Genomic DNA, 19,821 nt, shown 5'->3' on the forward strand with positions numbered 1-19,821 from the left:
ACTTGTCCCTCTGGCAATCAGTTTGTTTTCTGTATTTATGAGTCTATTTCTGTTTTTTTGTTTTGTTTTGTTTTGTAGATTCCACATATAAATGAAATCATATGGCAGTACAAATTTTAATGTTGCCCCGGGACTATTTAAATGTATACACCACTAGGGACTAGCATAACAAATTGCTTTTCTCATATGCCTGACTCACTTGTAAGCCTCTAAGTAACTCCAGGGCAAGGGCTATGCTTCATTATTCAGCAAGCATTTAGTAATGGTAGAGGTTCAAAAACATTGCTAGCTCTGGCTGACCCTAGCAGAGGAGAACTATGGCTAGTGCCATACTCCTTCGCTGTTAACATCTGCTGTGAGTAGGTGTTAAAAATCACTTCCCAGCAATCCATGTAATGTTTTCCTTTTGAGCACTGTTGTTTAAGCATTCCTTACATTCCTTAATGTAATTATGTGTGCTGTTATTGTTAAGCTAAATATGATAAACACTGACTTGAGCTCCTTGTCAGAAGGCCAGGGTCTAGTTCTGCCTTGGTCACGGACTAGTTACCTTGAATAAAATAACCACTCTGATGCTCAAATTCCTCATTGGTAAAACGAAGTTGGACTGAATACCTTTCAAAGGTTCTTTCTGATTCATTTTTTCAAAGACACCATGAACTTGACCTTGTATCAAATAAACTGAAATAGGGTGTTTATACAAACACTGCACATATATATTTGTATAATTTATATATATTTATATATTTTGTTCTATATATTCATATTTATATATATTTATGTATTTGTCTCTACTCACGGTGAATATTACCATTAAACAAGTTTAGGAACATGTTACAAATATGTGAAAGTTTTTTTCTTTTTAATAATTTATGCAACCAGAGAGAAGCAAACAGGACAAAAGGAGAAAACCGCCTCCCTAGTCCCACCGCTCACACACACCCTTACACGAACACATTTTATAACTCTGCATAACCTAAGCACCCAGCCAAAAATATCCCAACTTACCAATGAGATGCTTTTTCTAAATATATATTGTCCCTGCAGCTGTTAAATGAGACAGGTTCTCTTCTGCTGTTTAAAAGTCTTTTTAGACACACTCCAGGTGTCTCCAGTTACATGATGTGCTACATAAGATAAGCAGAATACTCTGAGAATTCCAATTTAAAAGCTGTAAGACATTTTAGAGATCACTATTTTAAAGATGAGGAAGGAAGTAATTTGCCTCATCTGCAGCTTTATTATAAACACTCACCTGGGAGGTTGTTGGTTTACCCAATTTGACTTAAAGAGAAAACAAAGAAGCAAGATGTTACAGGTGACCTTGCGTGTGTTCCTCCAGTGGAGAGAGCTGGGAAATATGTTTTCTGAGAAACAATATAGCTAGAAAGTAAATGAGTCTGAGTCTGAAAGTGAATACATCCTAGTTTACCAACCATTGTCCTTGTAGTCTGAAAGTGTGGCATCAATGTTCCCTAACAAATAATACACATAGTTGCCACTTAAACATTTCAGGACCTTTTAGTTGATTTTCGGTGCGATTTCTGAGCTTTTCTCCATGAAGGGAATTACCAACTGGAAGGATGCCCAGAGCCATAGGGTAAGGGGGTGTAGTGCTGACTGAATACAGTGACCTGGCTGGTGGCTGACTGGACTTTCTTCTCTCCTGGTTCTGGAGGTTTTCATTGCCCGGAATCCAGATGGGACATCCAAAGGTTGAAGCCCATTGAAGTTAGAAAGGTCTTAGTTAGAGGCACCAGGGAAAGCTTTGATCTACAACTCAAGATCAGCCAAAGATACGAGTGATAAATCACTCAGAAAGCAACAATAACCTACATTTACATTGCACTTTCTATGTCAAGAACTATTCATTTAATCCACACGAACAACCTAGTGAGGTAAATACTATTACCTTCATTTTTAACTGATAGATCAGTTATCGTTTGCTGTATAACAAACCACCCCCAAACTTACTGACTTCAAACCACACGCATTTATTTCACTCCTAAATTCTGCAGATCAGTTGGGCATTTCTTCTGGCCGGGGCCAGTCTGGCTGCTGTCTGCAGGTTCACCCCATGGCTGCCAACAGCTGGTGCATGGGCTGACTACTGTATCAAGACTGGCCTCCTCTACCAGTCTGGCCACAGGCATGCTCTTGGCTGGATGACACAACAACTGAGCTGTGTTGTCATCACACAAGGCTTGATGGCCCTGCCTTCTTCACGTGTCAATTAGGGTTTAAAAAAGTAGCAAGAGAGCAAACCACACACACAGTGGGAACACTTTTGAAGTTTCTGTTGTGTTGTATTTGTTGTTGTTCTATCAGCCCAAACAAGTCGTGTGTGGCCACAGCCAGAGTCAAGGAGAGAGGGGATGGAAACCAAAGGACCCAGTTACAGGAAGGCATGAGCCAAATGGGAGTATTTTTGAACAAGCTACCAAAGATGAGGGAACTGAGACCAAAGAGAATGCCAGATAACAGGCTCTCAATACCTCAAGGAAATGAAACAGCTATCCGAATTAGGATGGATGAAGATGTAAAGACTGAAGTGGCTGATTGTTAGGAATAAAACCCATAATCCTCGGGGCGCCTGGGTGCTCAGTCTGTTGAGCGTCTGACTCTTGAACTTGGCTCAGGTCTTGCTCTCAGAGTTGTGGTGAGTTCGAGTCCCATGTTGGGCTACTTAAAAAAAACAAAAACAAAAACAAAACCATAATCCTCAAGAATGAGTGGGGATTTTACATGGGAAAACAGCCTTTGAGAAGCCATTAACCATGATAAGGGATATCCTATTGGGGTTTGGTCTGCAAAGAAATTGAGTAAAAATTTATCTGGGATTTGGGTATTTCTTAGCCAGGAAGGAGGGGGCTTCTAGGAGTGAAGATGAAGAAATAGTGATTGTAAAGGAGAGAAGTGACAGTCAGTGGCAGGGATCCTGTTTATCAGTAAACTCTAGTCTCAGGTTCCTGAAGGCGAAATGCCCTTAAATAGTCCCAGTCCATGTCTCCTTACCCATTCCCAATGGAAAATGCAGTGAGGAATATCTGGAAGAATTTTTTATGTGAAAAAAACAATTTACAAATTGTATTCTGTCATTCATTTTTATTTTTTTATTCAAGTTCTATAACCGGTTACTTTTACCTGGAGTCCCCAGTTTTCCTCTCTGGCTTGCTAGAAAAATCTTGCACAGACTCAGAATCCCAAGAGCCTATGATGAGCTGAAAGGTGCATTTGTTTTTCTTTGTCTAAAGTACTTTTACTTGCTCTTTAAATATAAATTTCCCTACAAATTGTGGGCTGATTTCTGTGGCTCTTGTAGACTACACATTCAGGCAGACATAATGTGGCATTTTGATTTATCTAACTCTTCTTTATGAAGTCTTCAATATCCTATCACAGGACAAATCTACAGACCATCTTAAGCCTTTCACAGAAAACCTATTGGCATGCTGATTGTCTGGGGACAGCACGGAAGATAGTGCAACCCTCCAGCACTACATTATATACACGCAATTATAGAAAGGAGGCCTGGAAGAATTTAATCTTATGTTGAGACTGCTTGAAAATTTATTGCCCGTTCATGTAGGATTGGCATGACAATATGAACAGTGAATGAGTCAAATTTATCTATTAGCAGGGACAAAAGACTTCCATTTCCTTAGAAAATGGTTGTGGACAGGGGCACCTGAGTGGCTCAGTCGGTTAAGCGTCTGCCTACAGCTCAGGTCAGGATCCCAGGGTCCTGGGATGGAGCCCCACATCGGGCTCCCTGCTCAGTGGAGGGTCTGCTTCTCCCTCTCCCTCTGCCTGCCGCTCCCCCTGCTTGTGCTCTCTCTCTGACAAATAAAATCTTAAAAAAAAAAGAAAATGCATGTGGACAGAATACCTGCTCCTCCAAACTCCTTCAATTGCTGCCCAAGAATTTCTAAGCAGCGTGTCCCATTAGTGTTTAGGAAGGAGGGATGCAGACAGTTTATTCCTAAACCTACAGAAACTCCTGAAGAAAGATCCCAAGCACAAAGGAAGAAGTACATACAATCCTTGGGCTTCAGAGAAATGAACAGGTGGGAGAATTGCCTCAAGTAGGATTATCCAAATTCCTCTTCCAAACTGGGCCAGTAGAAACAACTTTGTGCTCTTGGCATTTCCAAGTTCAGGTTCCAGCTTCAGTGAGGACAAAGAATTCCTTGTTTACACAAAGGAACAAGATTTTGTGCCTTCTCTTTTCTACCACCCTTCCTTATTGTGGACATTCTTCTTTACAGAAGACAGCATAGAACTAGTCCAACAAGGTTGAGTATGAAGACAATTTTCTGAGTCTCAATAATAAGGAGGTAAACATAGCTTACCAATGGAAACATTCTCAGAAATCCACTTAGCCCCATGTGTTAGCATCTCTTCTCACAACATCCTTACAGTGAGTTTTCCAAGGTAAAATCATACAACTGCTCAGTAATATCTTTATAGAAAATAAAAATCTTGCCCACTTAGTCAAAGGCAAAGAGAAAGATCAGGCTGTCTCCGAGAGAAGATGGTCATGTGAAAAATGGGTTTGCACCCAAAGGGCTTCTGATGTGGAGCAGGGAGATACTCTGTACTCTAAACTTTGTCAGGGAATATATGGAGGGCCTTGACTTCCCAGACATATGAAGGAAGAATGATTGGAGGAGAAGAAATCGACTTGGAGAACCTTGTGAAAGAAAGTGGAAATATCAAACTGTCTTCCAGAAGTGGCACAGAATATGGCTCGTCACTCCTGGCCCAGATTTTCAGGTATATTCTTGGTTCTGGTCACTATTTCAGGAAGGATTGGTGGGGCAAGAGTGGAGTCTTCTTCAGATCACCCATTCATGAAAGCATAGCTTCGTGGACAAGTGAAGAAAGACTGGTACCTCCGGTTATATTGAAAAGACTGAGGCGAAGCAATCCAACTTGGAAATTCAAAAGCTTTATTCATCTTTGAAATACCTACTGAGCAAGGCACTGTGGAAAACAAGGACCAATCAGACATAAATTCTGTGCTTGTCACGATTATGGTGTAACAAAGTAAAAATAACTTGTTAGAAAGTTAACTCACGCCACAAGTGGAAGAAATACCATGAAACTAGAAAAGTGGTAAAATGTATTCCAGCTGGAAAATGTTCCTGAGCTGGCTTTTGTGGGAAAGGTAGACCTGCAGAAACAGGGAAGCAAAACCCAGAGAGAAGAAATATCATGGACAAAACTTCAGAAATGGAAAACCTTCAGGCACTTACTTAAAACAGCTGGTGGTATGATTTAGCAGACTGAGGGGAAAGTTAGATGTAATTCATGGGGACTTCTCCCCCCGCAAAATGGGAGATAAAGTACATGTTTTCTCCAGCTTGTCTGATTAAAACGTTCCAAACACAAGAAACTACTGATCACTAGAGTAGCCAAGAGCAAAAATCCTAAATTTGGAGAACTCCAAGATATCTGATTTGTATATTGAATCCTCCCTACAAATTTCCTAAGAGGCTGAAGTGATTGTCTCCTACAAGACTTCTCACCCTCAGCACTACTGGCATTTTGGACTGGATAATTCTTTGTTGGGGAGTGCTATCCTATACACTGCAGGATGTTTACACAGCATCGCTGGCATCTATTTTCTAAAAGTCAGTAGCACCCCACACTCCAACACCAGGTATAACAATAATATCTCCAGACATTACCACATGGCCCCTGGGGAAAAAAACAGTGGTCTACCCTGAGAACCACTACCCTTGTGAACCACTGGTCTACCCCGAGTCTGTATGTCAGATGATTGTTCTCCTTGCATAAATAGAACTAAGGTAGGAAGCTAAACAAGTCTAGTGTCTGTTTTCTTACAGAAGCATAAAGCAAGTATCACTGTTACAAAATACAGGTAGGACATGTCCTATAACTCCATTCATTGTTATAAGGAAAAGTAAATAAAACCCAAAGTAGAATCATAGACTTCCATAAACTGTGATTTCTAACCACTCTTCCCGGTCCAGCTCATTTACTGGACAGACTTTCACAGGAATGCAGACAGCCATCCTCCAGACCATCCTGGTGTTGGCAAGAGATGGACTCTTGACCATCATGTATTTAACATTCATAATCATGTGTGGCCTAAATATTGTTATAGTTACAGAAACTCTTGTGCAAGTTTTAAAAATTGTGAAAGCCAATTTCTAGCTTTGATGGTACAAATTAAGAGAAAACATTGATATCTAAGAAAGTGGTGGTTCTCAGTGACAAGAAGATTTACAAAACAAAAATGACTAAAGTACTAAATTTTATGCACGTCTTTACTCAGGAATTCTGTCTCTCTTTGGTGAGATGTGGCAGCTTCTTTCTTTCACTTTTTTTTTTTCCTTTTAATTTTAAAGGGAATGAGGGTGGGAGGGGGGACCTGTATGTACAATCCTATAGAAGTACCTATTACTTTATCTTCTTAAAAGGATTTAAAACTGATTCTTTCACTTAGTAGGTTCACTATCTTTCCTTAAAGATTTAGCTCTAAGGAATAAATGTCAAAGTGTCAAAAGTCCAATATCATCTGATAACCATGGTAGGTACTTGATGCTAGGAGAAATAAGATCATTATAGTGGTAGATAAGTTTTTCTTCATGTACAATTTTAACAGTACATTTAAGAGTTGAAAGGAATTAAGCAATTCTGGTTATAATTTTACTGCCCGTTAACAATAGATTCCTTATCTATGCAAGTTGGCAGGCAGGCATGGTCTTTTGAAGGAGTCATAGAAAAAAATTACCAAACCCACTGATAACAACTTGGTGGTAACTTTCTCTCTTTTTTACTTCAAAGGTGTCCTTGAATGGCCATTTTGGACAAAACTGGTTGTGGTGGCCATTGGCTTCACGGGAGGTCTTGTCTTCATGTACGTACAGTGTAAAGTCTACGTTCAGTTATGGCGCAGGCTGAAGGCCTACAACCGTGTGATCTTTGTGCAAAATTGCCCAGACACTGCCAAAAAGCAGGAGAAGAACTTCTCATGTAATGTAAACACGGACATCAAGGATGCCGTGGTAGTGCCTGTATCACAAACGGGTACCAATTCCCTGCCAGCTGCAGACGGCGGCCCCCCTGAGGTTATACCAGTGTGACGGGACCAGCTGGGAGTTTCTTCACTGAAGAGTATCTTTCTAGCCCTTAGCCACTACACATGACAGAAGTGATCCTGAAGTATTCACTCCCTTTATCTTCTCTTTCTCCTACGGACTCATTTTTCCTTACCTTGCTCAAAAGCAAAGGACCAAAACAACACCAAATGACCAGGATCCCGTGAAGCAGTCCATCCAGAGTATGATACGGAAATGTGAGAAGTTTGCTAGAGAGTGATTTCTAAGACAATTAAGAGCCACTGGAGCAAGGAATGCTCATAGGCAGTGACGAAAGCCTGAATGGTCACACACGTCTTCACAGGAGAAAGTTTCAGAATACAGACTTGAACTGCAATGTGTGTTTCTTCTAAGGCCTCGTCATGTTAACTGTCTCATCTGGAAATAAGAAACATACTAGGTTTTAAGCTTGAAATCGTCTGCATTGTCCTTAAGTCATATCAGAAGCAAACTTGGAGGATGCATATTTTGATATTCATACTTTGACAGCTAACAGATTTTTATGGCTATCGTGGAGTCCAGTTGTTTTACCAGATGCATGTTTTTAAAATAGATGCAATACACATTTGAAGATATTAATATTTAGAATTATGTTCAAATCATGAACAGATTTTCAGAGTTTTTGGGTGTAATTAGTGCTGTTAAGTACCCACTGAAGCTGAAAGCAACTATCAGGTCCTATATTTTATCTGGTCCCCGTAAAACAGTGTTGCCCAACAGAAATATAATGTGAGCCACAAATGCAAGCCACATGCCTACATTTAAAATTTTCCAGTAGCCCCATTAGAAAAAGTAAAAATAAGTGAAATTTTCATATTTCATTTAACACTATGTATCAGGTTAGTTCAATGTCATGAATATTAAAAATTAAGGTATTTTACATCCTCGTTTATGAACCACAATTAAAAATCCAGTATGTATTTGATCTTTACAGCGTATCTTAATGTGAATTAATCATATTGTTTAGCACAGGCCCTAAAATTAAAGGCAGAGCCTCTGCTCCATTGAATATTTCACAACAGCAGCTCAATTCCTTCTTTTATTCAAAGTCTCACAAATGTTACAGTTTTATACAGCACTAAATTAATCAAGTTAAATAATGTGGTTGGTTAAAGAGTTAGGTGAACTTACCATTTCTCTAGAGGGTGAAAAAAAATGAAAGTATAGAAAGATACAATGACCTACATGTGGCAAAGTTCTGAAATTAACTTGTTTGCTACTATGAAGCACATATGCTAGGGAAACAAAAATTAAATATTATTGTTAAGTCAAATGTGTAAGGCTTTTTTTTTTTCTTTAATCCACATGTGGTATCTAACTTGACAGATGAATAGTTATGACTAAGCACTTAGACTATTTTAAAAAGCTGACAGTATTTCCCTTGCTCAGCTGGGAAGTAAAGATATTCAACAGACTTTGTGATAAGTAATAAATTGAGTTGTTTAGGTTTGGCAGTTCAGTTGATTATTGTGTTCTTTGCATATTCATGTAAAACTGAAGCGTGAATGTTACTGCAGTGAGCTAGATTAATGATTATAGAGTTAGTGACCCATGAAAGAAAGATGTCTCACATTTAAAAAGGTGATTTTTTGTTGTTAGCTGTCATATTTATTATTGTGAAAAGGCAACCATGATGGCCCTAAGAACCAAAGCATGGGTATTGCATTGCACAAACCCGGGTATCACATTGATGCACTTTGTAATTATCAGTGTGCTTGTTCTTCATGGATTATCATAGAAAAAAGGAAAAGGAAATAATCTTTTAATGTGGAGAAAGATATGAATATTAGTAGTGGCTGACAATGAGTCCAAATAGTCCCAATTCCTAAAAATAAAGAAAAGGTATACAATGTCAAATTTGTGTGTGTGTGTGTGTGTGTGTGTGATGTGTGTGTGTGATTTCATGTGTGTACATGAGAAAAACATTAAGGTTTTCGGCCAGTCAGGAAACAAAAGGTTTAAAACTCTTCTTTCTTAAAACTTGCAGAGGGTATGGACTAAAGGCACAGGGAAAACAAAGCTGAAGTAACTAAAGTGTACCATAATTTCTGCACAACTAAGGACATACTTGTAATAAAAAATCTATGAACCTTAAACAAACTAAACTTTGTATTAACTTCCTCTTAAATTTCCATTTTAAAGGTTTTAGATAAATATTCATGAATAGCTAAGCTTTGGGTGATTTAACCATAGCATCTCACCCAATCGATTAACCTGGATTCAATTTTTGTTAATTTTCCTAAGCTTTTTACTAATCCATTTTTCCCAGAGCTTAGCAATGGAAACGTGTTGTTTACAAATATTCCTGGGGGGGGGCGGTGGGAGAGTGGGGTAATCTGTCACCAGCAAGCAATGAAATCTTGATTTCTCTTTTGTTTGCTCTGAAAGGAAAAGGATTATTTACCTTAATTACCACCAAAAATACTGTTTAAATTCTGGACAGACCTAAGCAAGATAGGTAAGTGCATAGCTCATTTCTCAGTAGGAGATGATTGGCTAAAGTAGGCCTTGTTTATTAAAGGCTACACTTAACACTAAGAAAACATTTCTAGAATGAAAAGTAAAGATAAGCATTACTGTCTTAACCCTAAAATATGACACGGTGTTTTAATACGATACATAAATTCTCAAAATTAACTTGTACAGGCTTTGACTTTCTTGTAATGAGAAAATAATATAGTTCCCTAGCAGGTTAAAAGTCAGCTTTTTATTCTGCTATTCTTCTGCCCTTTACAAACCCTGAACTCCTGAATTTAAATCTTTTATAAAAAGTTTTCCTGCAATGGCTGTCTGTGGTTCAAACCATTGGAAATAATGATGTGCATTTAAAACCTAATATTGATTTTCTTTCCTATTTGTGCGGCAACTGCCCTTTCAATGAAAGGATTTGGCTTTGTGACAATACTTTTGTGGACTGGACATACCCTTCAAAAACTACTCTCCAGAAGGACAATTCTTTTTGAAGCATGTTTACCTGCTCACGTAAGAAGTAAAATGGAAATGAATCAAAGGACTGAAATTGAAGAATGAACAACGCAATTCTGTTAAAAACCCTGGCTTTTTATAATCATGCATCTGGTAGTACCAATACCATAAACCACAGACATTTATGCCGTTAATTTTTAAAAGAACTCTCACTTTCATTGTATCAAAGACTGAACGGTAAAGGAATGAAATCCCAGTGTTTTTTTCTTTAAAGTGAAGTCCAAAAGGCAATTAAGCTTAAGAACAAACACAAGCAAAACAAAAATGAAAAAAAAAAAAAATCAAAGCAAAAATGATCCAATAAACCTGGGATACAGCAATGAAGAAACTGAAGATAGGTATATACTGAAGGAGTCTCTCAAAATGTCCCAGGATTAAATCTCACTCTGAGCTGCTATTACATGTGATTACTGTCCCAGACAGCCGAATTTATCTTGTTTTGCAAAAGGTCCTTAGATACCCCTAAAACTAATCTATTGTTTGGCTGGAAAATTAGCTCACTAGAGCAATGACATCATTAAGACACTCTAATTGTCAAGGGGGTGAGATGGGAAAGATTACTGCATTCACCTGACAGTTTACCTTTCCTTACCTTGCCAGTGAGTATTTTGGAACAAAGTAGAGCTCTTTAAACTTACTATCATTATTGTAGTTGTTATGTTATAATTGTATAGGACTTAGCTTTAACTAAGAAAGATGAAAAACCTTTTTTCTTTCCTTAAGTCAGCCCAAAGGTGCTATTTTACATATCAATACAGCTCAAAGGAAGTACTGTTATTTTGGGCTGCAGTGTTTCCTCCAAATCTGAAGAAAGCCCATTTTGAAATTGGAGATTGCGTTTAAACAAACAAGGAAAAATTATTTTAACTGTGTGCAATTTTTGAGATTGAGCATTTGTACTTTTTTGGTTTTACCTAATTCTCTTGCATTAACAACTTACTGTTTTGTGAATAATGTGTACTAAGACAAATTAAGGAAAATAATTATCTGTGAAAGAGAGACTTTGTATATTAAACAAGTGACCTAAACTTTTGTTATGGTTTCTATACTCTTTGGCTAATTTACCAGGATTTCTGCAGATATGTATCTGCAACATTCAAAAATGCTTGGGTTCTTAAGATTTTATAACAGTCTGTGTTTTTAAGCAGGGTCTGAACATATTCATATTACATTAAAGCCAACATAGACTGACCAACCCTGACATTACAGAAAGGAATAAAGAGGTGATTAACAAGGAAATACTTTAACTCAGGGACAGGGCGATGCAGGCAGAGGGAACAGTAACCAAACTCCTTAGTGGCAAGTAGCAAGATTCAGCTACTACGGAAAGAACAAACCCTTGTTAGAGTCTGACAGTTTATTACTTACAGAGATAGCAAAAGAAAGGCAAACTGCCAGCCCCCCGTGAGTCTTGTCCCAAGGGAAGACACAAAAAGAAGGCATGATAGATCAAAGATATGATAATGCAACATAAGGAGCGGGGCACCCTGGTGCTGAGATGCTGATTCCCTGTTGCAGCTAAGCAAGTCTGTGGCCTGCAGCTACACCCTAAAGGGCTTCACATGGAATGGTCTCATACTTCATCAAAATCCAGAGCAAGGACAAACTGTCTCACACGTCCTCCTGGAAAGATAGGGAGGCAAACATGAAGTGGCCCTCGGTAGTTCCTGCAGGTCCCATATCCTTGTGCTCCAGGAAGCTCATAGGGCATTCATTCTAAGGCTCAGGTCAGCCTGAACCAAGCCTGGCCTACGTGGACAAACACAAGGTCATCAGGGTGCCAGCAGAGCTGCTCCACCATAGAAACTAGCTTGGCTGTGCTAGGAATGGACAGAAGGCCTGCGATCTGAAGTACAGTAAGCCAAGCTGAGGTTGGAGAAGCAGTCAGGAATCAAAGCATTTCAGGCCTCTTTGGCCACGGTAGGGAATGTGAATTTCATTCGAAATGTGACAGATTATCAGTGTAGGTTCAGCAATTGTAATAAATATGCCACTCTGGTGGGGGATGTCAGTAATGGGGGAAGCTATGCATGTGTGGGGGCAGGGGGTAGAATCTCTTTACCTTCCTCTCAATTTTGAAGTGAACTTAAAACTGCTCTAAAAAATAAAATCTCAAAAAAAAAGTGGTTAGATACAAAATTATACCCATCAAATAAACATACCATGAAGAACGTGACAGAATGATACTGTAACAGTATGAACAGAGGAGGAGCATATTTTAGTGTACATTTCCAAAAATTCATGAGCAACTCTGGAGAACGGATTCCCAGGACCAAGAATGGTGGCACGAGGGCGAGTGAGGAAGCAAATGGACACAGCACAGGCAAGACATGGAGATGGCCTGACAGGGACTGATTTGACTCTCTTTTTGGAAATAGAACCAGAAATACTCACTAATTAAATTAGATTCGGGAGGGTGTGGAAAAGAGAAAGAGAAGAATCAGGGATGATTTACAGGCAGTTTTCTGGCTTGAGAAATTAGGTGAAAAACTTGGGAGAGATTCAAGGTTCCTCAGAAGACAGGAGGGAGTGAGATCCAGAACACAAGCAGGAGTATTTGCCTTTGAAAGAAGAAAAGCTACTACATTCACAAAATCGAAAGAAAAGAAAATGATAGTTTGTATTTTCTCAATGATGCATATAGAGTGAACAGATGAATGTCGAAGAGGCAAATATTAAAGTTGAGCTAGAACATGTGGAAAAAGGTAGTGAAAGAATTATCTCAAAGTTAGAAAGGGAACTTATTACAGGAACACAGTAAAACTGCTCATCAGTACTGAGAATCCACTTGCAATGTGCAAATGTGAATGCCTGACATGCTGTCTGATATTCTCCAGCAACGCTGAGCTGCTTGGGAACAACAGGTATGAAGGAGACAGATAACTAAGTGTTTTTCAGTTTGAGTTTTTAAAGAGGAATACTATGCAGCCCAGGGCAGAGGGATTCAGGGCATATGCAGGGAGGCAATTAAATCTGAATCTCAACAAAATCTGAAGCAATAATCTGAAAACAGGAGATAGGTGGTGCACAATGAAAGAAATGAGGTCAAAGTGTGGAACTTCAGCAATGGAGGGGGATGGGAGATAGTGAATGGAGAACAGAAGAGTCCGTCAAGTTTACAGGAGTTTCAGGAGCTGATAAGGATCTGGGTGTGACCACGGGTAGGCCTCTGATGGGATGGAGAAAAAGACTGGGAAAGGTAAAGGTCACCATGTTAGATTTGTTATCCACAAGGCTTCTGGAATCAGTAACATGATTGAAATAGGAGAGAAGAAAACTGAGCCAAGAGCCAAAGTCGTGGAATGGGCAGAAGGTTCTTCTGGGAGGTAAGATAACAAGGAAAGGGAGACAGTGGCAGAACTTAAAAGAACTAAGAGGAAGTGGTGGTAGAGCAAAGAGGATACCTATCTAATCTCCTGCTCCAGTAGCACAAGGGATATAGGAGTAGAAAAAGCTTCTATTTGAGGTGAACAGAATCCTAAAGAGATGCCTATGTTCTATGTCGGTGAGGCAAAGAAGTGACTAAGGTATTAGGAAAGAGATCACCAGTGTCAGAGTTAGCTGCTTTGAGCTTAGAAATGTACAATTAGCCCATATCCATGCAAGTTCAGCTTGTCGGCAAATGATGGCAAGTAGGCCAAGCCCAGCCTGCGGCCTATTCTGTGTATGGCCATTTGTAAAGGGTGGTAAAATGCACACACACACACACACACATACACACACACAAATATGCAACAGAAACTGCCATTTGGGCTGCAATAACTAAAATATTTACTATCTAGCTCTTTACAAAAAAAGTTCACCAGCTCCCAGTTTGCACAGAACTGCCAACCAAGTGAGTTGCTTTTACTCTGTTCCGTGGCCACAGACTGCAGAAGCTATCTTACAAAGACATACTACTGACCGGAAAAGAATCTAGATAAGGCAGCACAAGTTATCACTGCAGAAAAAACATATTCTACAGACAATGATTAAGGATATCACTTAAAAGCATTATTCTAACAACAAATTATGACTGTTACTGCCACATTATTTAATGATATATAATAAAATGTGATTATGAATTATGATTATTATCCTAAATGGTAAAGTAAATTCATTCATTCAACAAGTATCTACCTATTCTAGTTCCAAGCAGTGTGCCTGTTGTCTTTTTTTGCTTTGATGGTACAGGGAAAACTAGGAACAAATGTCTGAGGGGGAGGATGATCTGCCATTTTCTTATTTATCTAACAGTATGCCTTTTTAAATATCAGACAGGATAAAACAGTTTCTATTCTCTTTACTATAATTTAAAATTCAGTTTTTATAGCCATTTTGAAACCAAAAAAAGGACACTTTCTAATGACTAAAGAGACTGAAACTTCTGTAACCATAAAGCCATATTTTTATGAAAATTACTAAAGCAAATCAGCATCAGTTAAAACACTGAAAAAAATGAAATAATTAGAACTTTAAGAAGTGAAATTATGAAAATAAATTTTATTCTTAATTTTCAATAATAAAAAAAGCTGTAACATTTTAAATAAATTGTTAATAAGACAGTTGATATCTAGTTAACCTCTTATAGCATTAATGTTTTATATTTCTTTTCTTGAAAATACTCAAATATATTTGCATTGTATTCTTTAGAAAATAGCCTAAAAGATAATTGCCTTTTACGAGTTCTACGAAGAACAACATTCTAACACATCCATGTCTTTCATGATACTTGAAATACTGAGTTATATGTCATTTAGCCTATCTCTTAGAAGAATAAATAACACAAATAACACAATTGCAATAACTGATTCTCTAATCATTAGTTGTTTCCACAAATAAAACCTATCATTTTTCATGAGAAAGCAGAAAATAATACAGAAACAGAGTTACCTGAAATCGTTTATCCCCTCGATCAAAAGATAACAGATTAAGTGTGGGAGGCCAACATCATGAAAATAGACCCCAGTTTTTTACTTTACCATTTAACTCTGGCTTAAAGATAATAAAAATAACATACAATCTATCAGTGTATATTTATTCCCTATCACATTTTCCTTATTTTACAAGGAAAGAAAATAGGTGTTATGTTTAAGAGGAAGATTAGTGAAACACTATTACTGAAAGCCAATTTAGCTATAATCACTGCTCAAGAAGTATCCATAGGACCCTTACAGCAAACACGTTGCTATACACGCCCCAGAATGTGAGATCAGGTGATCCGAGGTAAACATGAGGAAAAAAATCAAAACATTTCTGTCCTCATTCATATCACTCCCCCTGCCCGGGAAATTCAGATTAAATGGATCTTAGATTGTGCTTTTATTTCACTATATCTATTTTAGCAACTGAATGTAAACGAAAAGCAACATTCATTTTTAAATGAAAATCGTAACACTGTTTTTGAAACTGCAAATGGGATTCTCATGATGAAAGAAGTTTCATAGCAAATTCTTGTATCTGGACAGTTATTTACCATAATCAGGTCAAACAGAACTTGAAGCTCTCCAATTATTTGCTTTCACCACAAGCAAAGGACAATTAGGCCACTGCTGTCATTTCCTCATCTGAATCACTTGATTCATCTTTTAGTTCCAGTTCCCCTAAATCTTTGTCTACAGCCGTAACAGTTTTTTTCTTACACTTCTTGGGGACTGCATCATTAGCACAAATTTTTCTCATTTTAATGTTTGGCAATTTCTTCAGATCGAAATCCCATTCCCTAAATAAACAAAAGAGAGAGTACATAGAGAGGGTTGCTGGGGTGCAAGACAGCGAAGCAGTCAATATTTAAAATTCTGAAAGCAGCAGAACAAAGCTTATACATTTATTGCAGATTCAAATGCCCTAGAAACAAACACTATATTCATTAGGGAAAAAAAGTCCCAAGAAGGAAGGCTTGCATTGTCCGTACATATTGCATCTTCTCATTAATCTACAACAGCAGTAACTGCACAGAGATTCCCACATATCCCAAACTTCCAACGCAGTACGGGAAACTATTAGGCAGAAGTGACAAGGAGGCTCTGCCATTGGTTTATTCTCCCTAACCTGATCACTCCATCGGGCCATATAGTATCAAGAACCTCAAAAGCAGTAACTATATTGTACTCGCAAATCTCCAAAGTGCAGTCAGAAACGATTTATCCTTTCACACTTGGTGGGAAGTCAAAGTTTCAGTAACCAAAAATATGTTATTGTTACAACAGAAATCATCTTTCAACCACTGAACTAACTAGTTCTTGACGACTTAACCTTTTCTCTGGTATCACTTCCCAGGAACCATCTTTTCCAAAAGAGCGTGCTGTGAACAGTCTAGGGATAGAACTCTGAGCCATTGAGCCTGTTGCTGTTAATTTATCTTTTAAAAAATACGAATTGGGGAGGAATAGTGAGACCAAGTTCTTTTAAGTATCATATTAAGGAATTTAAAGGCACCATGTCGCTATCATGTCAGTGCACATCACGTGTTCCAAATAAACACAAATTAGGAAGTCTTACTTTGATAAAAGAGAAAAGGTTAAAAGAAACCCCTGAGTTTTTTTTAGCTCTAATGTCTAAGTACAAAAGGGAAGAAAGTTTATGTCTCATGTATTTTACATGCAGCCTCAAGGGATAATAGAGAGAGACAGACTTACCTAAAAGTTCTCAGATTACCTGCATTTACAATGTCTGGAATCTCTGGGAAAGAAAATAATTTATATCTATTAAGCAGTGTTCTTTAAATCACAACATTTTACAGTTCTCTTGTTTATTATCTCAGATACGATGAATAAGTGACAGACAGCAAGAAAATCCAAGCAAAACAAAATTTCAAAGCACTGCTATAATGCTATATGAAAAGTAAGGGCTTAGTTTAAGAATGTGATTTAAGAGGAATGCTATTAAATAATAAATTCTAGCATAGAATCTGTAAAATGAAATAAACCTATTAATGAGATAAAACCCTGTCCTTTTAATCTATGAAAGGCACATAGCAGTTTCTAATGATCAACCCCCTAAAATAATAGGCTAGATTTTTAAATATATTTTCTTGGTGAAAAGTACAATTTTTTTTTCAAGCATATACTTCACCTTCGCAAGGTAGAGTTTATCTGAGAAATAGAAGTATTCTTTAATATTTTTAAAAATCACATTATTCAAAATGTGAAAAAAATTTTAAACAAACTATAATCAGTAGCTGCTCAAAGCAACTCAATAAAACTTAAATCCATTTTTAATAAAAAACTAGGTATTTAACAGTTCCTCACCATGATTAGAAAGTTTACCATAAACCAACATGCACGATCATAGTTATTGGTAAAACACAAATGGCATGTATAAAAAACTGAAACAGGACTATGCAATAAAATACTAATTAAAATCAGAATCAATGAATGAAAAAGATAAAATAAAAAGGCTTGACACAACTATATGCTGATTATGACTATAGTTTCAGAAAATATGAGTATGAAGGGGTCAAGTGTTTAAAAGGTGTAAATTAAACACCATTTTTTAAAAAGAAATCCTAATAAAATGAGTCAGAAGTAGTTATACTACCATGGGTTGAGGAAGGAGAGGTGTCAGAATCCAGTTTTCTCCGAACCTGCAGAATTCGGTAATAATTTGCCTATGTTAAGAGGCACTTATGGAGTTGTCAGAGATCACAACCCTTTCACCAGACACACTCCCTGACTCTGGAAGAAACACTGTGGCACAGCTGGAAGAATGCTGGATCTGAGTTTCTGTGCTGGCTCAATTACCAATACACGTTTGACCTTGGCCATGCTCTGTTAATTCATCTGCCAGCTACGTGGTGAACAGACTCTAGGAGGAAAGAGCAGTTGCACAGAGACCAACTGGGAGGCTGTTACAATGGAACAGGTGACACAATGGTGGCTTGGACTAGGGAGGTGGTGGTGTTAGCAGCACAAATTTCAGATGCAAAATACATTTTGCTGACGAGCTGGATGGAGCGAGAAAGTGACTACGGGTTTCCGGCCTGAGCAACTGGCCAAGTGGTGATGCTGCTGTCTGACATACAGATCATGTGGGAACAAGTTTTAGGAGAAAAGCTGGACTTTGCTTTGGGACGTCAGGTCTGAGATGCCTAGAAGACATTCAAGTAGATTCTGAGAAACCCCAGTTTGATAATGCAAGTCTGGAGTTCTAGGGACAAGTTAGGGTCAACAAATACAAATTTCAAAGTTATCACCATGTAAATGGTATTTAAAACCACAGGCTGAGTGAAATGAACTAGGAATTGGTATACGTAGAAAACAAGAAGCAGCCCAAGGATGGGAACCTTGGCCAATATTTAGTTTGTGAAGCGGAGGAGGATTCAACTTAGAAAACTGAACTAGAAAGAAAATTAGGAAAGGGCTGGGTCTTCTTTACCAAATGAAAAGTGTGACAAGAAAATGAAGTGATCATCTGTATCAAATGCCGCAGAAAAGTTGAGAATCAACACCCAGTATAGCAACTGTTGGCCTTAGCAACTTAGAGGTCATCAGTGACCAGTATTTGTTGGGTGATGGAGACAAGAACTAATTAAAGTGGGTTCCAGAGAAAACGCAACAGGAGGAGATGGGAGATCTAGGAGCATAAAGCAATTTTACGTTCTTACAAGGTGACTACTCAGTGAAAGGGACACAGACAGCAGTGCTTGAAGCTCTCCCCGAACCTCCTTGTATTAGGTTGTGTCAGGCACTTTGATAAATGAAACCTCATGTAACTTTTAAACAACTGGGGAAGTAGGTATACTATTTATTTCAATTTTTAAATTGAAGAAAACAAAACCCAGTGGGGGGGAGGGTTAAATAACTTGTCCTGTTACACAGTAAGCTCTAAAGGTTTAAATCATACCTATCTAGTGCTACAGCTATTTTCTGTTATTTTTTTTCAGTGAAGCAGCTCACTTCCTAGAAATGATGAAGAGGAACTGCCAACCAACTACTTCAGGGTCTCTCGTGTTACCACAGTGTAAGTGCCTGACACGAAGCTTTTGACTGTGTAGACATCCGTATCAAAGACACCCTTCTCTAATAAAAATATTGCCAGCTGTCTGACACACTACCAGCAAAACAACTAGATAAGAAACCAGGCCATGCCCACCCATCAAAGTCCCCTTTTAGAAAGCCCTAGTAACCTACTAAATCACCATTCAAGTGACCCCACTTTTCCCTTCTCATGCCCTAACTCCCAGTTATGTTTTTAATTCACCAATAAAAACAAACTGGGGGTTCTAGAGGGGCGGGGGGGTGGGGGATGGGTTAGCCCGGTAATGGGTATTAAAGAGGGCATGTTCTGCACGGAGCACTGGGTGTTATACACAAACAATGAATCACGGAACAATATCAAAACACTAATGATGTAATGTATGGTGATTAACATAATAATAATATAAATTAAATAAGCAGGAAAAAAAAAAGTGAACATGTGAAACCCCAGGCACCTCACCTTCAGACCCTAATAAAGTTGGAGCCCCAAGTCCATACTCCCTTCCTCTCTCTACCCTTGACCTCCCTGTGTGGCCCTGGGCATGCTATGGACCCTCTAGACCTTGTGAGTAATAAATCTTGGCTTTTCTTTTTTTCAAATTTCCCTGACGGTTGTTACTAGACGCATCCTACAATCATAGTAAGAACCACAAGGGCTGCACCAGCCACAACATTGGCTCCAGTTGGGGAAATACCTATGGGGGCTCAACACAAGTACTAGAGGCCCAGGTGAGTGCCTCAGGAATTTC

The 19,821-nt window shown here is 38.3% G+C and overlaps 2 protein-coding genes across 4 annotated transcripts in view; one reads left to right on the top strand and one right to left on the bottom strand.

Annotated features, from left to right (window-relative positions):
• The window catches only part of MARCHF1 (membrane associated ring-CH-type finger 1), a 315,590-nt gene extending 308,475 nt beyond the window's left edge, over nt 1-7,115 (top strand). For both annotated transcript variants that reach the window (XM_044912584.1, XM_021698716.1), the window contains one exon: nt 6,817-7,115. In XM_044912584.1, coding sequence (XP_044768519.1) covers nt 6,817-7,115 — 299 coding nt within the window. The remainder of the gene's footprint in view (nt 1-6,816) is intronic.
• An 86-nt stretch (nt 7,116-7,201) lies between these two features.
• TMA16 (translation machinery associated 16 homolog) overlaps nt 7,202-19,821 on the bottom strand; it is a 32,609-nt gene continuing 19,989 nt past the window's right edge. Inside the window, exons 6-8 of one of the 2 annotated variants that reach the window (XR_006539592.1) lie at nt 16,733-16,775; nt 15,571-15,816; nt 7,202-7,508 (exon numbers count right to left, since the gene is read on the bottom strand). Coding sequence is in view for 1 of the 2 variants with exons in the window: in XM_021698715.2 (XP_021554390.1) it covers nt 15,636-15,816; nt 16,733-16,775 (224 nt within the window). In the remaining variant the exon portion in view is untranslated. Of the gene's footprint in view, nt 7,509-14,588; nt 15,817-16,732; nt 16,776-19,821 lie in introns of those variants that run through there. The other variant, XM_021698715.2, reaches the window with a different exon arrangement.

Source organism: Neomonachus schauinslandi, chromosome 2 (genome assembly GCF_002201575.2).
Source record: "Neomonachus schauinslandi chromosome 2, ASM220157v2, whole genome shotgun sequence".
In the NCBI taxonomy this organism is placed as follows: Eukaryota; Metazoa; Chordata; class Mammalia; order Carnivora; family Phocidae; genus Neomonachus; species Neomonachus schauinslandi.